The 16,989-nt window shown below is 25.1% G+C and overlaps 2 protein-coding genes across 2 annotated transcripts; both read right to left on the bottom strand.

The window, feature by feature from the left end:
• Positions 1–12,342: 12,342 nt before the first annotated feature.
• Positions 12,343–13,735, bottom strand: LOC134838296 (probable tRNA N6-adenosine threonylcarbamoyltransferase, mitochondrial). Its single transcript, XM_063853796.1, has 2 exons — positions 13,553–13,735; positions 12,343–13,501 (listed from the first exon to the last, which is right to left on the bottom strand). The coding sequence occupies exons 1-2, from the start codon at positions 13,713–13,715 to the stop codon at positions 12,402–12,404; spliced, it is 1,263 nt and encodes a 420-aa protein (XP_063709866.1). The 5' UTR covers positions 13,716–13,735; the 3' UTR covers positions 12,343–12,401.
• Positions 13,736–15,095: 1,360 nt separating this feature from the next.
• LOC134827514 (large ribosomal subunit protein uL10) lies at positions 15,096–16,810 on the bottom strand. Its single transcript, XM_063840191.1, has 3 exons — positions 16,729–16,810; positions 16,424–16,522; positions 15,096–16,191 (listed from the first exon to the last, which is right to left on the bottom strand). Exons 2-3 carry the CDS (start codon positions 16,475–16,477, stop codon positions 15,301–15,303), a joined length of 945 nt encoding a protein of 314 aa, XP_063696261.1. The 5' UTR covers positions 16,478–16,522; positions 16,729–16,810; the 3' UTR covers positions 15,096–15,300.
• Positions 16,811–16,989: the final 179 nt, after the last annotated feature.

Below are 16,989 nucleotides of genomic sequence, written 5' to 3'. Positions count from 1 at the left end.
AAAACGCTCGTTGCAGACCGTGAGTTCATCCATGCCAGCGCAGCATCGTCGACATTCCTCGAATTCGCCAGGTACGTAGTAAAATCTTTATTAAAGGAAAAAAATAATTAAATTTAATTTTATTATTAAAAAAACATTTCAAAAATTGAAATTATTTTAAAAAAATAAATAATTGTAATAAAATAATCAAATTAAAAAAATATTTTGATTTAAAAAAAATAAATTAATGTTTTTAATTCACAAAAATATTTTTTAAAAATTTATTAGAATTTTTTTTAAATTTTTTTCATATTAAAAAAAATAAAATAATTAAGTTTAATTTATTAAAGAATTGAAAATTTATTAATTAATTAAATTAAAAAGTTTTTAAATAAATCCAAGATAATAAAATTACTCAATTTTAAATTTAAAAAAATTTTTATTTATTTTTATTTATTATAAGAATTTTTTTATTTCAATAATTTTATCATCATTAATGAAAAAATAAAATTGATATAAAATAATTTATTTGATTTAATTCAATTTTTTGTATTTTTTTTTTATTAATTATTTTATCTTAATGTTTTATTAAAAATTTTATTAATTTTATTCAAAATAATAATTTAATTAAAAAATTTTTTAGTAAAGTTAATTCTGATAAAGTAATTAATTCAATAAAGTAATTTTTAAAAAAAATTAATTAAAAATATTAATAATTATTAAAAATTTATTTATTTAATTTAATTTTAATTTTTAAAATAAAAAATATAAATCCCAATTAATTAAAAATTAATTATAATTTTTTTCTTTAATTTTTAATAACAAAAATTTAGAAACCAATTTAGGTAATTTAAATTTATAAAAAAAAATTAAACTAAAAAATAATTTAAAAATTAAATTTAATTTAATGTAATAATTTAATTGAATGTTTTATTTCATTATAATTTTTATGAAATTAAATTTAATTTTTTAAACTTACCTTGAATTAATAGGTTCTCCTGCAGGGCTTTGACTTCCAGATGATTCCTCAAATCCAGACTCAATTTTGCTTTAAATAACAAAAAAAAACAAAAAAATATTAATTTCTTTATTAATTCTCGAGGTTTTGATACAAGGGCATTCATGCGCTTCCAAATAACTTTCATGAACAAAAAAAAAACAATTGAATTAATTATTATTATTGAAATTTTTGTCCGAATTATGTTTGCGTGCAATATGCAATCAAAACAAAAAATAAAAATAGAGGAAAAAGTGTGTTAAAATTTTGCAACAATAAAAAGGGAAATCGCGCCTTGATACACTTACCTCTTCAAATAAATATAATTCTCCAAGTCCCACGGATCGATGTATTGCCGTGACTTTGGTTTCTTGCGATTTCCATTCATGCCGTCAGAGTCATCGGATTCCATGAGCACGTCGCGAATCGACATGTTGTAAATTTTTTCCGAGTAATGCGATGAAGGACGTCTCCCGGATGCCGACGATGACGCAAGTGATCGGGCTTTTCTCGGCATTCTACAAAAAACAAAAAAATATTTTGTAACATGAATCACGGAACACAAAAAAAAATATGAATCGGAACTAAAAACAAGAATCCACGCATAGATTTGAATTCTTCATTGACACTCGTCACGATGTCGCTTGACGAATATGAATAAAATTTGCATAAATTGAGTTTTGTAATCAAAAAGTCGTTCAAGTAGATCATTTTTTGGTTTTTTTATTTTTTCGAAGGAGACGACTTGTTACTCGCAACTTGTTAAAAAAATCATCCAAGTTTATCAATCAATAACGACGCAAAAGAATTTCCTGCCATTAAAAGTTGCTCAATTCGTTCACATTTTTTTTTTTTTGGTTTGCAATCGCAGCGATGAACCAACATAATGAGCGGCAGCGGCTTGACTTGACTCGTGTGCAAATTAGTGGAACGCTTCGAATATTTTTTTTTGTCAACACGCAGAAATATCTTTAATTTTTGTCCTAATTTCAGTGAACCATGGCTTCGTTTAATTGCTCTTTTCAAATATTTGGATAACGATATGGCGAGACGCGGCGTTGTAGTTCGATTCATGCAAAAATTACTGGTAATTGGTATTGTGCAATCGATGATTGCCTTCAACATGTGTACACTTTTTTTTCTTTAAAAGTGGTAATTGTTTGTATATTTGATAAAACGGTGATTTATTTATTTTTAACGTGAAAGAAATTTAAATCGCATTTGAGTTGTACGGTGAGTAAAGAAATATTTTTGTATTGAAGAATATTGAAGAAAAAAATTATATTAAGGTTATTTAAAATAATTTACATCTTTGAAAAAAATTATTTAATTTCGATTTATTTTTTTTAAATTAAATTCAATTTTTTTATATTATTTTTAATTATTAATTATTTTTTTTTATTTTTTTAATAAATTATTTTTTTTATCAATTTCTTAATTATTATTATTTTAGAATTTTATTTATTTTTAATTTAAATTTTTATTTTTTGTTAATTTGAATTTTATTTCTATTAATTTTTCTTCCAATTATTAAAAATTTAAACTTTTTATTAATTTTAAAAAAAAATTAAAAAATAATTAAAAAATGAATTTGTTAATAATTAATTTTAAATTTTTAATTTAATTTTAATTATTTTTATTATTTATTTAATTTTATTTTAATGCTTCTAGATTAAAATTTTATATTTTTTAGTTTTATACTGTTTTTGAATTTAATTTAATATATTTTTCCAATAGGTAGTTTATTGAAAATTTTTTAAATTAAAAAAAAAATTTAATAATTATCTTAAATTATTTTATTCTTTTAATTTAAAATTTTATAATAATTTTAATTAATTTAACATTAAAATTATAAATTTAAAAAAAAATTCAATTTTTAATTTAAAAAAAATAAAATATTTGTCAATATAAGATTTTGTTCGAGCTAAAAATTCATTTTTTTTAATTTAAAATATTAAATTAATTTTATTTTTATTTTAAATTGAATGTAAATTTAAAATAATTTAAAAAATTATTTAAAACTAGAAAAAAATAATTTAAAAAAATATATAAATAATTTAAATAAAATAAAAATAATATATAAATAAAAATTAAATTTGCCAATAAAAATTAGCAATTAAAAAAATAATAAAAAAAATTATTTTTTTTTTTTTTTTTATTTTATTCGAGCAATTTTTTAAATATTTTTTTAAATTTAATTTTAAAAAAATAATAATATATTTTACGTAAACCAACAATTTTTCATCAATTTTTACACGTAAAAACCATTTTTCAACCACAATCTCCCTAAACTTTCGTTTAAACCTGAATGCCTCATCTAATCTCTTGATTAAACAAAAATTGCAGTTGAAAAAATCAAGAAAAAGTGAAATTAATCGTGCACTTGAGCATTCAATCGAAAAACATGAAATATGACTATAAAACACGAACAACCACAATTGTCCGTTAAAAATCTACGGAAATCATGAAAAATATGAAAGGGTTTATTCACCTTGACTAAAATTCAACAAACAGGGCAAAATCATCTTCTTCTTCAACTTCAACAATGTTGTGAAAATTGTTCAACTTTTTAAGCAATTATTTTTTATTAGTTTCATCATCGATCAGCTTAGTCGTGATTTCCCTATTGCTTCGCTCAAAGTATGTGTTACACATCAATTTTTATTATTTTAAATTATAGTTCACATATTTTTACTCCATTTCCTATTTCAATGGAAAAAATGGGCGAAATGGATGATTGATCTAAATATTTAGAAGACGAGACACAATGAAATTTCACGCGCTCGTGATTTTGAAAGTAAAAATGACACAAGAGACCTTTAATTATTTCTTTATGAAGAAACAAAAAAAAAGTGACGACATAAACATTTTAATTATAGGTTTGGATTAATGACGTAATTTAGTTCTTTATAAAAAAAAAATTAATTTCTCTTTGCGATTATGCGAACAATGTCGATGGAAAAAATCTCCATTTAATTGCCGGTCATCATAAAATTTTTATATTCAATTAATGCTCATTGCTCATGGAAAAAAAAACAACAATAATGCCGAGTTGAAAGCGATTCACAAGCATTTCTCCAGCATGTAATTTAATGTAAAAAGCATAACTTGAACATTTCTCCGTGCATCTGCCGAAGATGTTGCATCTTTATTTATTTTACAAGTTTTGAACAAGTTTCGATTAAATTCCAAAATAATTTTTTTATTATTTAAAAAAAAAATTTCATTAAAATTCAAAAATTCATATTTTTATTGATTTAATGTTCGTCATAAATTTGTGGATTATGGAAAGAAAACAAATAAATAACCAAGTTACTTCCCCATATCCAAACACGCTTTACAAATACGAAATTTTCATGCTTTTTACTCATTAATTATCTTGTTTTCTCGTGTTTCTCGAATAAAAGAAGAAAAAACATGTAAAAAGTGGAAACTTGAATTCAAGTCCATCACAATTGAAAAAAATTATTAGAACTGGTTTACAAGTTGTTTTACTATTTTCTTCGCAACTTGGCAACACGTTTTTAATGGTAATGAAAGAAATGAAAAAAAAGGAAGTTATAATTTCACATTTTATATCAAGTGAAGTGCTGTATGTGATGCAACTGATCAACAATGCAACGACAGAAATAAATAACGTTAATGAAAAATAGAAATTGCAAGAAACGAGAAATGTTTTTTTTTGAGACAAACGGGGCGACACAATATGGCTTGAGGCGCTTTTGATATGTTAAATAGATAGAAAGACTGTCTTGTGGCTTTTCTATAATTTTAACTGATAAGCTTAATATAAATTATTCCTTGTAGGAATGACGAGATCGCTTTTTGAAAGGAGTCGAAATAAAGATTGAGGATTTGGAACAACAAAATTCTACTTGTAAGATATAATATTAAATTGAATTAAAATTTTAATTAATTAAAAATTTAATTATTTTTTTTTAAATAATTTAATTAAATTAATTAATTAATAAATTTTAATTAATTAATAACTTTATTATTTTTTTTTAAATAATTCAAATAAATTGATTAATTAATAAATTTTAATTTAATTTAATTAAATTAATTAACTAATAAATTTTATTATTTTTTTTAATAATTTAATTTAATTAAGCAATTAATAAATTTAATTTAATTTAATTAAATTTTAATTTAAATTAAATTAATTAATTAACTAATTTTTTAAATAAATTAAATTAAATTAATTAATTAATTAATAAATTTAATCTTTATTAAAATTAACTAATTTTATTAATTTTTATTTTAAATATCTTTTAGCTAGAATTAATTAATAAATTTTAATTCAATAAATTAATTAAAATTAAAAATTAATTTATTTTAAGTAAAATTTATTTATTTGAACATGACAACGAAGAACAAAGAAAATTAGATGTTAAGTGTGAAAATAAATTTGTTCAGTTAATTAAGTGAAATTATTGTCAAACGAAAATATGTAAGAAAAAAATGGATTTTCTAAAAGAAAATTCATTACGTGGAAAAGAAGAAAATAGATTCCAAAAGTAGAAGAAGTAGTAAGAATTAAAATTGAAGAAAAATGACCTAAAACCTATGAGGAAACTCACAGCAGAAAGCCAAAAGAGAAAATTTGAAAAAGTAAAAAATAGCAAGAAAACGACAAAAGCGAAAAAAAAATTAAAATGATACGAGAAAACTTTATTAATGTATCATTTGCAATTTATGGAAAGGAAAAAAGTCCAAATGCAACCAAAGCCTTACTTAAGGAATTATCGCCAATAAAAATGTCTTCATAATAGGCTCGAAAATTGATAAAAAAAACTGTTTACAAGCCCTAAACCTAATTCAATTAATTCAAACCAAGCAAAAAATAAAACGAATTAATTTTTTTGTTGAAGTCTAACCTAAACTGAAGATCTAACGGACATCCATTTAAACTACCATCACATTCCAATTTTCCAACTAAAACGCATTTAAACCGATAAACATTCGACAAGACAAGCGACATGATCAGCAATGGTCATAATTTAATTATAACTGTTCGTTTGTTTGTTTTTCCTTTGAATTATACATTCATGTACGTTTAGTAACAATTTTAAATGTAAATTCAATCAGATAATCGGCAAATTAATGTCTCGTATTCAAACAAGTATTTTTTTTTTTCAATAATTTTCTTCTACACAAATTTTCATCTGTACCAATAATAATGAAAGTAAAATCGAGAAACTTCCCATATAAAAGTTATTCAAAGCATCATTTTTGCTACTCTAATATTTTTTCACTACATTGTAGAGATTTTTTTCACGCAATGAAACTGTTTTCAGTTAAATTACTTCATTTCATAAGCAAAACAATAACAGAAAACAAAATGCGTTTAAATTGGTGTGAAATCGTTTTTTTTTCTTCTACACGTGGTCCATGCGTAGAGAAAATCTCACAAAGTAGTAAAAGAGTAATCGAAAAAAACTGCATTGTTTTTTTTTCATAGAAATTACTCGCATTTTAATGATAGCAAATAATAATAATAGATAGCATGCGAAAATGGGTGAAAATTTTTCTATAGCAACATTTATACTTAGCTGCATTGACAGAAGTTGTTGTTATCTCAATTTGAATACTTGACGTGCGTTTAAACTCACTTTCAATATCAAGGTAAAACATAAATTTAAATATTTTAATATTTTGCTCTAGATTTCACATGTGACTTAATTACAACTTTCAAGATTTTCATTTAATATTTACCTCGAATACAATTTTTCTCGTCACAAAACTAAACTTTTATCATTAAATTTTTCTTTCAATCGCTTGTTATTTTTTTTGCACTGAAACTTGTAATTTTGTGTCAGTCACAGATTTCCTGATCGTTAAAGATAATGGAGAGTAGCTTAGACAAACAGCAATAATAATAATAATAATTCGACGAAAATAATCGTTTGAGTAAAAAACTTGATTGCCGCTACTTATTTATTTATTTGCCACTTTCTTCGATAATATTTCTCGCTTTACCACGCATAATATTTTTTTTACTATTTATTTATATTCCGAAAAGGTTTGCGCGCACAACCGTTACCGTCGCTTGTTAAAATGCAACTAAACTCGACGATATGAAAGAGTTAATGAAAAATCGCGTATGTAGCTTAGGTGAACAGAGCGTGCGTACAAAAATGTCTGTTCGACTTGACTAGTTTGAAACTAAACATAAATAAATTATAACTATAGACATGGTTTGGATGATGTTGTGTTGATGGGTATGAATCTTGTGATTTAACTTTAAAAAATTTAATTTTAAGTTAAAATTTAAAAAAAAAATAATTAATTTAACTAATTTAAATTTAATTTAATTTTATAATTCAGGTTAAAAATATTTCAAATATTTTTCACAAGTTTTAAAAAAAATTTTATTTTTAATTTAAATTAAATTTATTTAACTTAATTAATATAAATTTAAAAAAAAGTTTTCTTATTAAATATGACTTAAGGTATAAATCACTTTTACTTAATTTTATAGATTTTTTTTCTTGTTCAAAAAATTCATAAAAAAAATTCTAAAATTAAGAATATTTCAAAAATTAAATTTTAATTAAAAAAAATTAAATTTTAAATATTTTAGAAAAATTTTTTAAAAAATTTAAAATAAATAAAATATTTTTAATTATTTATTATTTTTCATTAAATAAAAAACCTAAATTTTGTAAAAAAAATAAGGAAAAAAAATTTTTCAAAGTTTTTTATTAATTATTTTTTTTTAATATTAATTCATTTTTAATAATTTCAATTTTTAAGAATAAAAATAATTATTTATTATTTTATTATTTTTTTATTAATTTTATTTAAAGATTTTTTTTTAATTAAAAAATTTAAATTATGTAAAATTAAAAATATTTTAAAAAATATGTTTTAAAACTTAACTTTTTTTATAGCCCTTTATATTTTTTATTTTAATTTTTGTTTTGTTTTTTATTAAAATTTTTTTTATTAATTATATTTAAATCATTTTTTTTTTGTAAAATTGTAAAAGGAGTAAAATGTTTAAAATTAAAAATGTAAAATTTAAATTTTTTTATATGTTTTATAAATTTTTTTCTTTAAACTTTCTTTTTTTTTTTTTTAAAATAATTTTTTTATTTTCAAATAATTTCTTTTATAAAAAAACCGTTAAACTGTCGCCCTTTTCAATTGTTAAAGTCATTAAACCTTTCAATTTTTATGTTTTTCAGGGCATTTCAATACAAGCCACTGTCCAAACGACGAAATTGAATGAAATTGACACACCATTGGTCATTTGATTGTTTTGTTGCTTTTTAAAAATAAAATTGTTCGCGAAACAATGGCGCGATCGACAGACATGGAAATTGAGTGTCAACGTACTTTTTTCGACGTGCATTCGATTGTGCGATTGATTTTATTTGAAATAACATTGGCCTCTTTCGAGTAGCAAGGGCATTGCATCGTTTTGCGCTTTCGAAACAAACAAACAACGAAAAAGGTTCGTCACTTCATTTCCTGTGTGTGAATGAGACACGTTCTTTCCGAATCTTTTGTTTATTTAGAATATTTGGCGGAACGCACACAAAAAAACGTGCGAATTACACAAAAATTGACAACGCGTGGGCGTCAAGTGTGAGTGACACTGTGGGCTTGCATTGTTATTGTTAAAAAATTGCATTTAAATAATGATGGGTTTGAGACAAAAAAAGCAACTTTATAAAGCAATTCTTGCGATATTTTGTCTCTTTTTGGTAGAGTAATTAATTGTGTTGTGATTATTAATTCGAAAATAATGTTGCCCACTAATTCGTGTTTTTTTTTTGTTTTCAGGGCCACGATTGTTCGATGTAATAAGTAACAACAGGTGTAAGAAGTTGTTCAATAATTGAATGTTATTTGTTCTACGATGTAAATGATTCGTCGTGGCTGGCAGATCAAAATATTGACGATCAGTTCGAGGATACTTGTCAAATGAAGATTCTCAATTAAAAATGATACATCGATTGATTTCAACTTAAAGTGCGAATTTTCATCAATTCTATCAAGAATTAGTCAAAATCAAAAGTTTACTTAACTCGTTCTTAAGTAAAATTTTTAAGTCAGTTTTTAAAACTTTATTTAATAAAATATATTTTATTTTCCAAAAATATCAAAGAGGTTGAAAATCTACTCCAAATGTCAAACTTTTAATTAAATTTTATTTTATTTGCTAGAATTTCAGTTAATTTCAGACCAATTAAAATTAAAAAAAATTATAATATAAAAAACAAAAAAATTAATTTTTAAAAATTTAATAAATTTAAAAAAATTTAATTAATTAATTTTATTGACCTATTTTTTTTAAATATTAGGTACATTAAAAAATTTAAAATAATAAAAATTAATTTTTTGATAAAAATTAATGAAATAAATAAATATCTAAAAAAAATGTAATAAAAATATATATAAAAAATTTTAAAAAAATATTAAAAATTGAAAAAGAAAATATTTATTTTATTTCTAAAGCAAATTTATATTGAGCAAAAGTAATAAAATTTATTTAAAAAATATTTTAAAATTAAAAATTTATAAAATTAAAAATATTAAAATTTTTAAGTAAAAATAGTTTGAATTAAAAATAAAAAAAATAATTATTTAAACAAAAATAATTAAATTTCCTTAAAAAAAATATTTTAAAATTCAATATTAAAATAGTATTTAATTTAATTTAATAAATTTATTTTAGCAAATATTTTTATTTTTTTGTTTTAAAAATTAATAAAGTAAAATTTTTAAATAAAAATAAATAAATAAAAAAAAAAATTAAAATTGAAAAATTAAAATTTCTAAAAAAAGGCTGAATAATTTTTTTTTAGAAATTTTAATCAAAAAATGTGTCACAGACAATAACTGCAGTATAACACATACAAATAAAAATTAAAACAATAATAAACCATCAATTGTTATATTTTATTACCTAACCTTTTCGACCTAGTCTACCATTTGTGTTAATGATTGTCTTTATCGATAAAATATTTTTTTATGTTTAAATTAAAATCCAAGCAGCGTTAATTTTTATTATTTACTAACTCAACTCACATGATGACACTATCGATTATTACAAAAATTTCCGAGCAATGAATATTTTTTTTTCTTTGTGAATGACCTAGCTTAACTTTTTTTTCGTATTTAAATATTAACATTAACGACATTGACCAAATACGCAAATTAAATTAAAATGTGTCAATATTTGTAAAAATTTTCGTTTATGAGTTTTAATACAATATGTGATTTTAAATTTTTGAAACGAAAATCATATTTTCCACATAATTAATCGCAATTTCACATCAAATTAGTTTCAATCAGCTTTTACATCGATTGCAATAATAAAAAACGACTGATTGTCATCGATTTAGCGCACCGCAAAGCATATTGACACATCTTTTAATTAATACTGGTTCCTGCCATTTGGCGCATTACCATGAAGACAACTTGGGGATCACGTAACGAATGTGCGTTCTTACGACAAAAATATTTGCAAATATTTTTGTAAGAATTATTGCGGAGAACGCAACTTCGTTACGTGATCAACAATTGTCTTCATTCCGGTATTCCGTAAATGAGAACCAGTATTATTAAAATGATGTGTCAAAGAATTGCGGTTTCGCTAAATATGACAATCAGTCGTTTTTTTTTATTGCAATCATGTAATAAGCTAGATTGAAACGGTAAGTTTGATGTGAAATTGCGATTAATTATGTGAAAATATGATTTTTTGCTCACATTCAAAAAGTTAACCATGATTTGTCATTCAACTCGAAAAATGAATGTCAACATTTTGGACAAATTCTTGACACATTTTAATTCGTTAATTATGCGTATTTGGTCAATGTACGTTAATGTTAATACTTAAACACGAAAAAAAAGTTAAGCTAGGTCATTCACAAAGAAGAAAAAAAAATTATTCATTGCTCGGAAATTTTAGTAATAATCGATAGTGTCATCATGTGATTTGAGTTAGTAAATAATAAAAATTAACGCTGTTTGGATTTTAATTTAAACATAAAAAAAAAATATTTATCGATAAAGACAATCATTAACACAAATGGTTGACTAGGTCGACAAATAACGGTATCATTGTAATAAAATATAGCAATTGATGGTTTATTATTGTTAAAATTTTTGTTTTAATTTTATTTGTATGTGTTGTTGTGCAGTTATTGTCTGTCGCATTTTTTATGTTTTTTTGTTCGTAAATTATGATTTCATCGTTAAGTTTCAAATTAAAATTTTATAAATAATTTTATATAGTTATAAAGTTTTATTTATTTTTGAATTTTAATTGTTTTAATATAATTTTATTTAAAAATTTTACTATTTTTTATTTTATCAATTTTTAATAATATTTTTTATATAAATTTTATTATTTTCGTTAAATTTGAAAACGTTTTTTTTTGGTTTTATTAAATACATATTTTTAAATAAATAAATATTTTTTGTAATTTTTTTGAAATATATAGTATGTATTATAAATGATTCATTTATTTTTATTATAATAAAATTATTTTTTTTCCTTTAAAAAGTTAGAATAAAATAATTTTATTTTTTTTTTTTATTTTAGAATTCTTTTTTTATTTTGTTCTTTTTAATTTTAAATTATTTGATATTTAAGAAAAATTTTAGAGTTAATTCTGATTAATTTAATGCACCAAAACAAAAAATCTCTCTTTCTAAAAAATGACTTTGCATTATTCCAATTTTCTATTTTTTTATGTCTAAGCAGAAAATTAGACCATAAAACATAATCGACAGCATAAAAAATAATTTTTACAGAAAGCTATCAAATTAACAAACGGTTCAATGGACACGTGAAGGAACAATTTTTGCCTCGTTTTAAAAGAGTGCACAACGTTTGCACTAATAACATAATGAAACCAGACAGACAAAAATTATAAATAAATATTACGTGATGTTCAGGAAATAGTTTAAAACTTCATTTCTGGGCAAAATAATAATCGTTGTTTGTGTTTTTAAGCATTTCATTTTTATTTTGACCAAGTTATTAAATGTGTGTTACGTTAATGTGCATTACAGCATAAACTCTTGTTTAAAAATGCAGCGAAAGTACTTTCGATAGAATGTGAGGTCAGTTAATAATTTTAACTATTTATTACGATTTTTTACATTTGATGAGTGTTTTAAAAAAAATTAATAAAATTATGAAATTTTCGAAATTTATTTCTTCACAAGAATTTTTTTCTCAAAAAATTAACAAAAAAAAAAAATAACGATTGATTGAAAAAAGACTCAAAAAAAATAAATAAATTAAAAAAAATTTTTTTTTGAATATTTTTAAAAATAAAATCGAAAATTGAATAGAAAAAATAATTTTTTTTAGATTTTTTTTCTTTTTATTTTTTTGTCATTTCTACATTTTTTTGGCGTCTTAAATAATTTAAAAAATTAATTTTTTCCTAAAAAATTCTCAATCTTCATCCCTTAAAATTGGAATTTTCGCCCATTTACATGCCAATTGTCTTTTACTGACTTTATCTAACCAACTTTCGCCTAATTTGCATTTTCCCAAAGGCATCACGTGTTCAAAATTCTCCAAAACATCACTTTTAATTTTGTACCTCTCGATGCCATTCCACGCTATCATCACTCCATTATCGGTGCAAAGCTTCCTTCTCGGCCTCAGAACTTTGTATCCATATTGTTCGCCCAGCTGACTCACTGCGGTGAACAAAAAATCATTACAAGCAACTCCGCCTGAAACGACCAAAATTCGATTTTCCCCCAAAATTTTTTGATCTTCACAAAACTCGATTGCTCGTTGCGTTCGATGACAAATATGGCGAGTGATGCCTTTCAAAAGACCCAAACAAAGATTCTCGTATCCCGGAAAAACGTCATCTTTGGCAGTCCCATGTTCTCGTTCTTGGAAGTAAGTAAAGCGATTTGCGGTATTTTTCAGTCCGGAGAAGCTAAATTGACAGTCTTTCGATCTCGCAAGCGGCAGAGGAAAATCAAATTCGCGACTTTTATCAGCTCGCGACGCTGCAATTTCGATTGCTTGACCGCCGCTCATGTTCCGAAACTCAACCAAGTTGCGAAGTTTCATGCGACGCGCGATTTTGTCGAAAGCTTCGCCGGGCGCATCATCGATTGATTCACCCAAAAGCAGAAATTTGTCGATTTCTTTGCAAATGCTCAACAAACAATGCCCTCCGCTGACGAGAAGACTCAAAAAAGGAAGCGGAACATCGTTTTCCATTCGCACCGTTAACGCATGAGCTTCCATGTGATGAATTGGGATCAAAGATTTGCCATGTTTTCGTGCCAAATGCTTCGCGTATCGAAGTCCCACGGACAAACTAAGTGCCAATCCAGGTCGATTTGTCACTGCGATGCTGTCAATTTCCTCAATTTTCAATCCAGAATCGCTCAATGCTGTGTTGACGACTTTTTCGATGTTTTGTCTGTGCAACTCCGCAGCGACGGGCGGAATTATTCCTCCAAAAGCGAGATGTTGTCTTAATTGGGAAGCGACACAATCGCCCAAAATGTTTCCTTTGGCATCAACTATAAAAGAAAAAAATTATTTTTTTGTTGGAAGTATTGAAAAAAACTTACCGACAGCTGCTCCGGTGTCATCGCATGAAGTTTCAATGCCTAAGATGAAAGGACGTTCGAAAGTTTTTGAAGAAATGCAAAATTGCCTTCGTAAAGATTTGTTCCATGAAGTCACGAGTGATTTATTTAAGAATTTGTTACAAAAAATTGTTTTTATGTTCATGTCTCGTGTTGAGTGTCGTGTTTTTGTTTACAATTTGAAGCTACCCACGACACATTTTATCGCTAAAATCATTGATTTTATTCAAAACCGCGGTTTTCGAGTTGAATAAGTAACGGTTATTAATTAATTAATAAAATTAAATTTAATTAAAATTTTGTAATTTTTGAGCTTTTATTTAAAAAAAAAATTAAATTTTATTTTTTTCCAAAATTCAGATAAAAATATTATTTTTAAAAACTGTAAAAAAATGTCATTAATTCATGAAAATCGAATCTATTTTTTTAATATAGATTTTTATTATTTTTTAAAAAAATTTAAGAGTTTTGGATAAAAATTAAAAAAAAAATTTTGGAATTTTTTGTATAATTTTTTTTTTAATTTGATTTTTTTTTTATTTTTGTTTTTTCTTAAATAAGATAAGGCCGCTCCAATTTTTTTTTTGAACTTTTTGTCCCATGCCCCATTTCAAAAGTCGAAAATCCAATGGGGCAAAATAAAAAAAAAATTTAAAAATTTCATCAAAAATTACCGATTTTTGGTCTATTTTCATGATTTTTCAAGGAATTTCCCAAAATTTAAAAAACAAGTTCAATTTTTAAAAATTTTTGTTTTAAAAATCGTATTTCAACATGATTTTCTTCTTTAAATTTAAAAAAAATATATATTTTTAAAAATTTTTTGACAGTTATTTTTATGAAATTTTTTTGTTTTAATTTTTAACTTGAAATACTCTGAGATAAATTTTAAATTATCAAATCTCAATGTAGATACCATAAAATCAACTAAAATATTGATTAATGACAAAAAACTGTTAAAATTTTGTCATTTTGTATGAAAAAGTATTTCAAAAAATTTTTTTTTTTATTTTGCCCCCCCCCCATTTTGAAAAACAGTTTTTGGGACAAAAAGTTTGAAATAAATTTGGAGCGGCCTAATTTCATGATAAAAATATGAAATGAATAGCTTTCATTAAAATATTTAAATTTTTTTTTTTCGAAAAGTCTCAAATTTTAATTTTGTGAATTTTGATCTTTGGAAATAAATTTAATATTTTTCAAAAATTTTTTTATAAAAATTTCTTCTTTTGAACAAAAGTTTTACAACAAAAACATTATTTTTAAAGGAAATCTTTTAAAAATTTGCACTTTTAAGTAAAATAAAATTTAAAAATTTTTGTAAAATATTTTATTCACCTTTTTTTAAAAAATTTTAATTTTTTGTCAAAAAATTTTTGATAAGAGTTCATATCAATTTTGAAGCTCAAAAATCCGAAAAAAAATTATCTGAAGAAAATCTGAGGAAAAAATAAAGTTGAAGGATGAATTTTCAAAAAAGTTAGAAATAAAAATAGACAAGGAAAAAAGTTGAAAAATAAAACAATTTTTGATTCATAATTCATTCATACTTTTAATGCAACTATCATTTGAGTGTGCAGGGAAAAATACAAATGCCGGCTTCTGTTGTCGATTATTCTTCCGTTTATGTACGCAGCAAATGGTCGCCATTGAGGTGTCACCCTCGTGACGACTATATTTGCCGGCACACCCGAAAGCAATAACGCAAAGCAATGAAAAATGTAATTTTTTTAGTCGAAGAGACTGAGACCGATATCGTCATCGGATTCCTCAGATTCCTCCTTCTTGACTTCCTCCTTCTTCTCGGTCTTGGCAGCAGCAGCGGGTGCAGCAGAAGCAGCAGCAGCAGCAAATTTGCTCGGATCCTTGATGTACTCCTTGATGGTTTCAGCTTCCTTGAACTCGACATCGGTCGTGGCAGCCAAAGCCAACAAGTTTTTGAATCCGTTGGCGATGCTGTGAGGTGCCGAAGCGATAGTTGGGTATCCAACGGACAAACAAACGGCAGCCAAATTGGCGACTCCAGCTTGGAATTTGGCGCGCAAATCTTCGGGCTTGATGTCCAAAATCTCGGGCGAGAAAATGGATCCGCTGTCGTAAACTTGCTCGATCAACAAACCGTACGAGAAGGGCGAAATGTTCAACATGTTCAACAAAGTGGCTTCGGAGGCACCAACTTTGTCGCCGGGCTTCAAGATGGGCACGTCGTTGATGATTTCAATGGTACCCTTGGAGATTTTCGTGGGAATCGACAAAGCTTGGAAGAAAGAAGTCTTCTCGGGACCAAGACCGGTGTTTTGCGCAGGGATAATTACTTCGCAGGGAGCAATGGCGCCGGCACGAGCGGGAGCACGGACCTTGCTTTCGGTCAATTTGTCGCGAATTTCGTTCAAATCGCCCTTGGTGAAGACGAAACCAACGTTGCCCTTGATGTGAGGCAAGATTTTCTCGAGATTCGAGTTGTTCTCGATGTGCCCGCGAATAGCTTTGCGCATCATCGTGTTCTTGCCCATGAGGACGACGGCAATACCGCGCAACGACATACGGATTTGCTGCATTTGCTTTGAGCCGACATTGTCAGCGCCGACGATGAAGCACTTGGGGTACTCATCTAATAGTTGCTGCAAAGAAAAAACGAAAAAAAAATCATTAATTTTCTGAATTTTCGTAGAAAAAATCATTTTTAATGAAAAAATTCATTCAGCGGATAGAGGATAGTCTCAACTTGAGTTCGCCAGACACCGTTGGGTTCTGCTATTTCTAGCACAGCATCTTGACGGCGAACATTCAGAGAAAAAATTTTCATCATTAAAATTTTTTTGTCGATAAATCGCTTCAAAAACGAATACTTACCACAACTTTTAAGAAATAGTTCGCTTTCCATGTAGTTTTGTTCTCCCTACCCATCGTGGATTCGTGTTAATAGGGACTTCGTTGATTGAAATTTAAGAACTGAAAGAAAATTAGAAATTAAAATGACGCCACATGGATGATATTTTGAGGTTAAGTTTGAATTTCTTGATTTTTTATAAAAACTAACATTTTTTCCCATAAATTTTTAATATTTTTCTAAGCTTTTCTCATTTTTCTTTTAATTTTTAATATTTTTAAGCCTAAAAACTTGAAATAATTAATTAAATTTTAACTTTTTTACTCACCAAAACTGAAATACGTGTTCCTTGTTCGAAAACTTGGGACAAAAGAGGCGGATAGAGAGTCCCAATGCCAAAAGTTAACTTTTGTACGGAGTGTGATGACATTATTTTTTCGTCTATGGGCTTCAAAAAACGCCGTATGTTGTGTAGTGTGTGGATTTTTAATTTTTACGCACTGGGCAAGGGATTTTTTACGCATTGGGATTCTCGTACAGGATGCTACAGAAACGCGTATGACTTTGCGAACTCATATTTCGGGAGTTT

This window comes from Culicoides brevitarsis, chromosome 1, assembly GCF_036172545.1.
Source record: "Culicoides brevitarsis isolate CSIRO-B50_1 chromosome 1, AGI_CSIRO_Cbre_v1, whole genome shotgun sequence".
NCBI lineage: Eukaryota > Metazoa > Arthropoda > Insecta > Diptera > Ceratopogonidae > Culicoides > Culicoides brevitarsis.
Note: the sequence above shows the minus strand (reverse complement) of the source record. Positions and strands in the feature narration are given on the sequence as shown.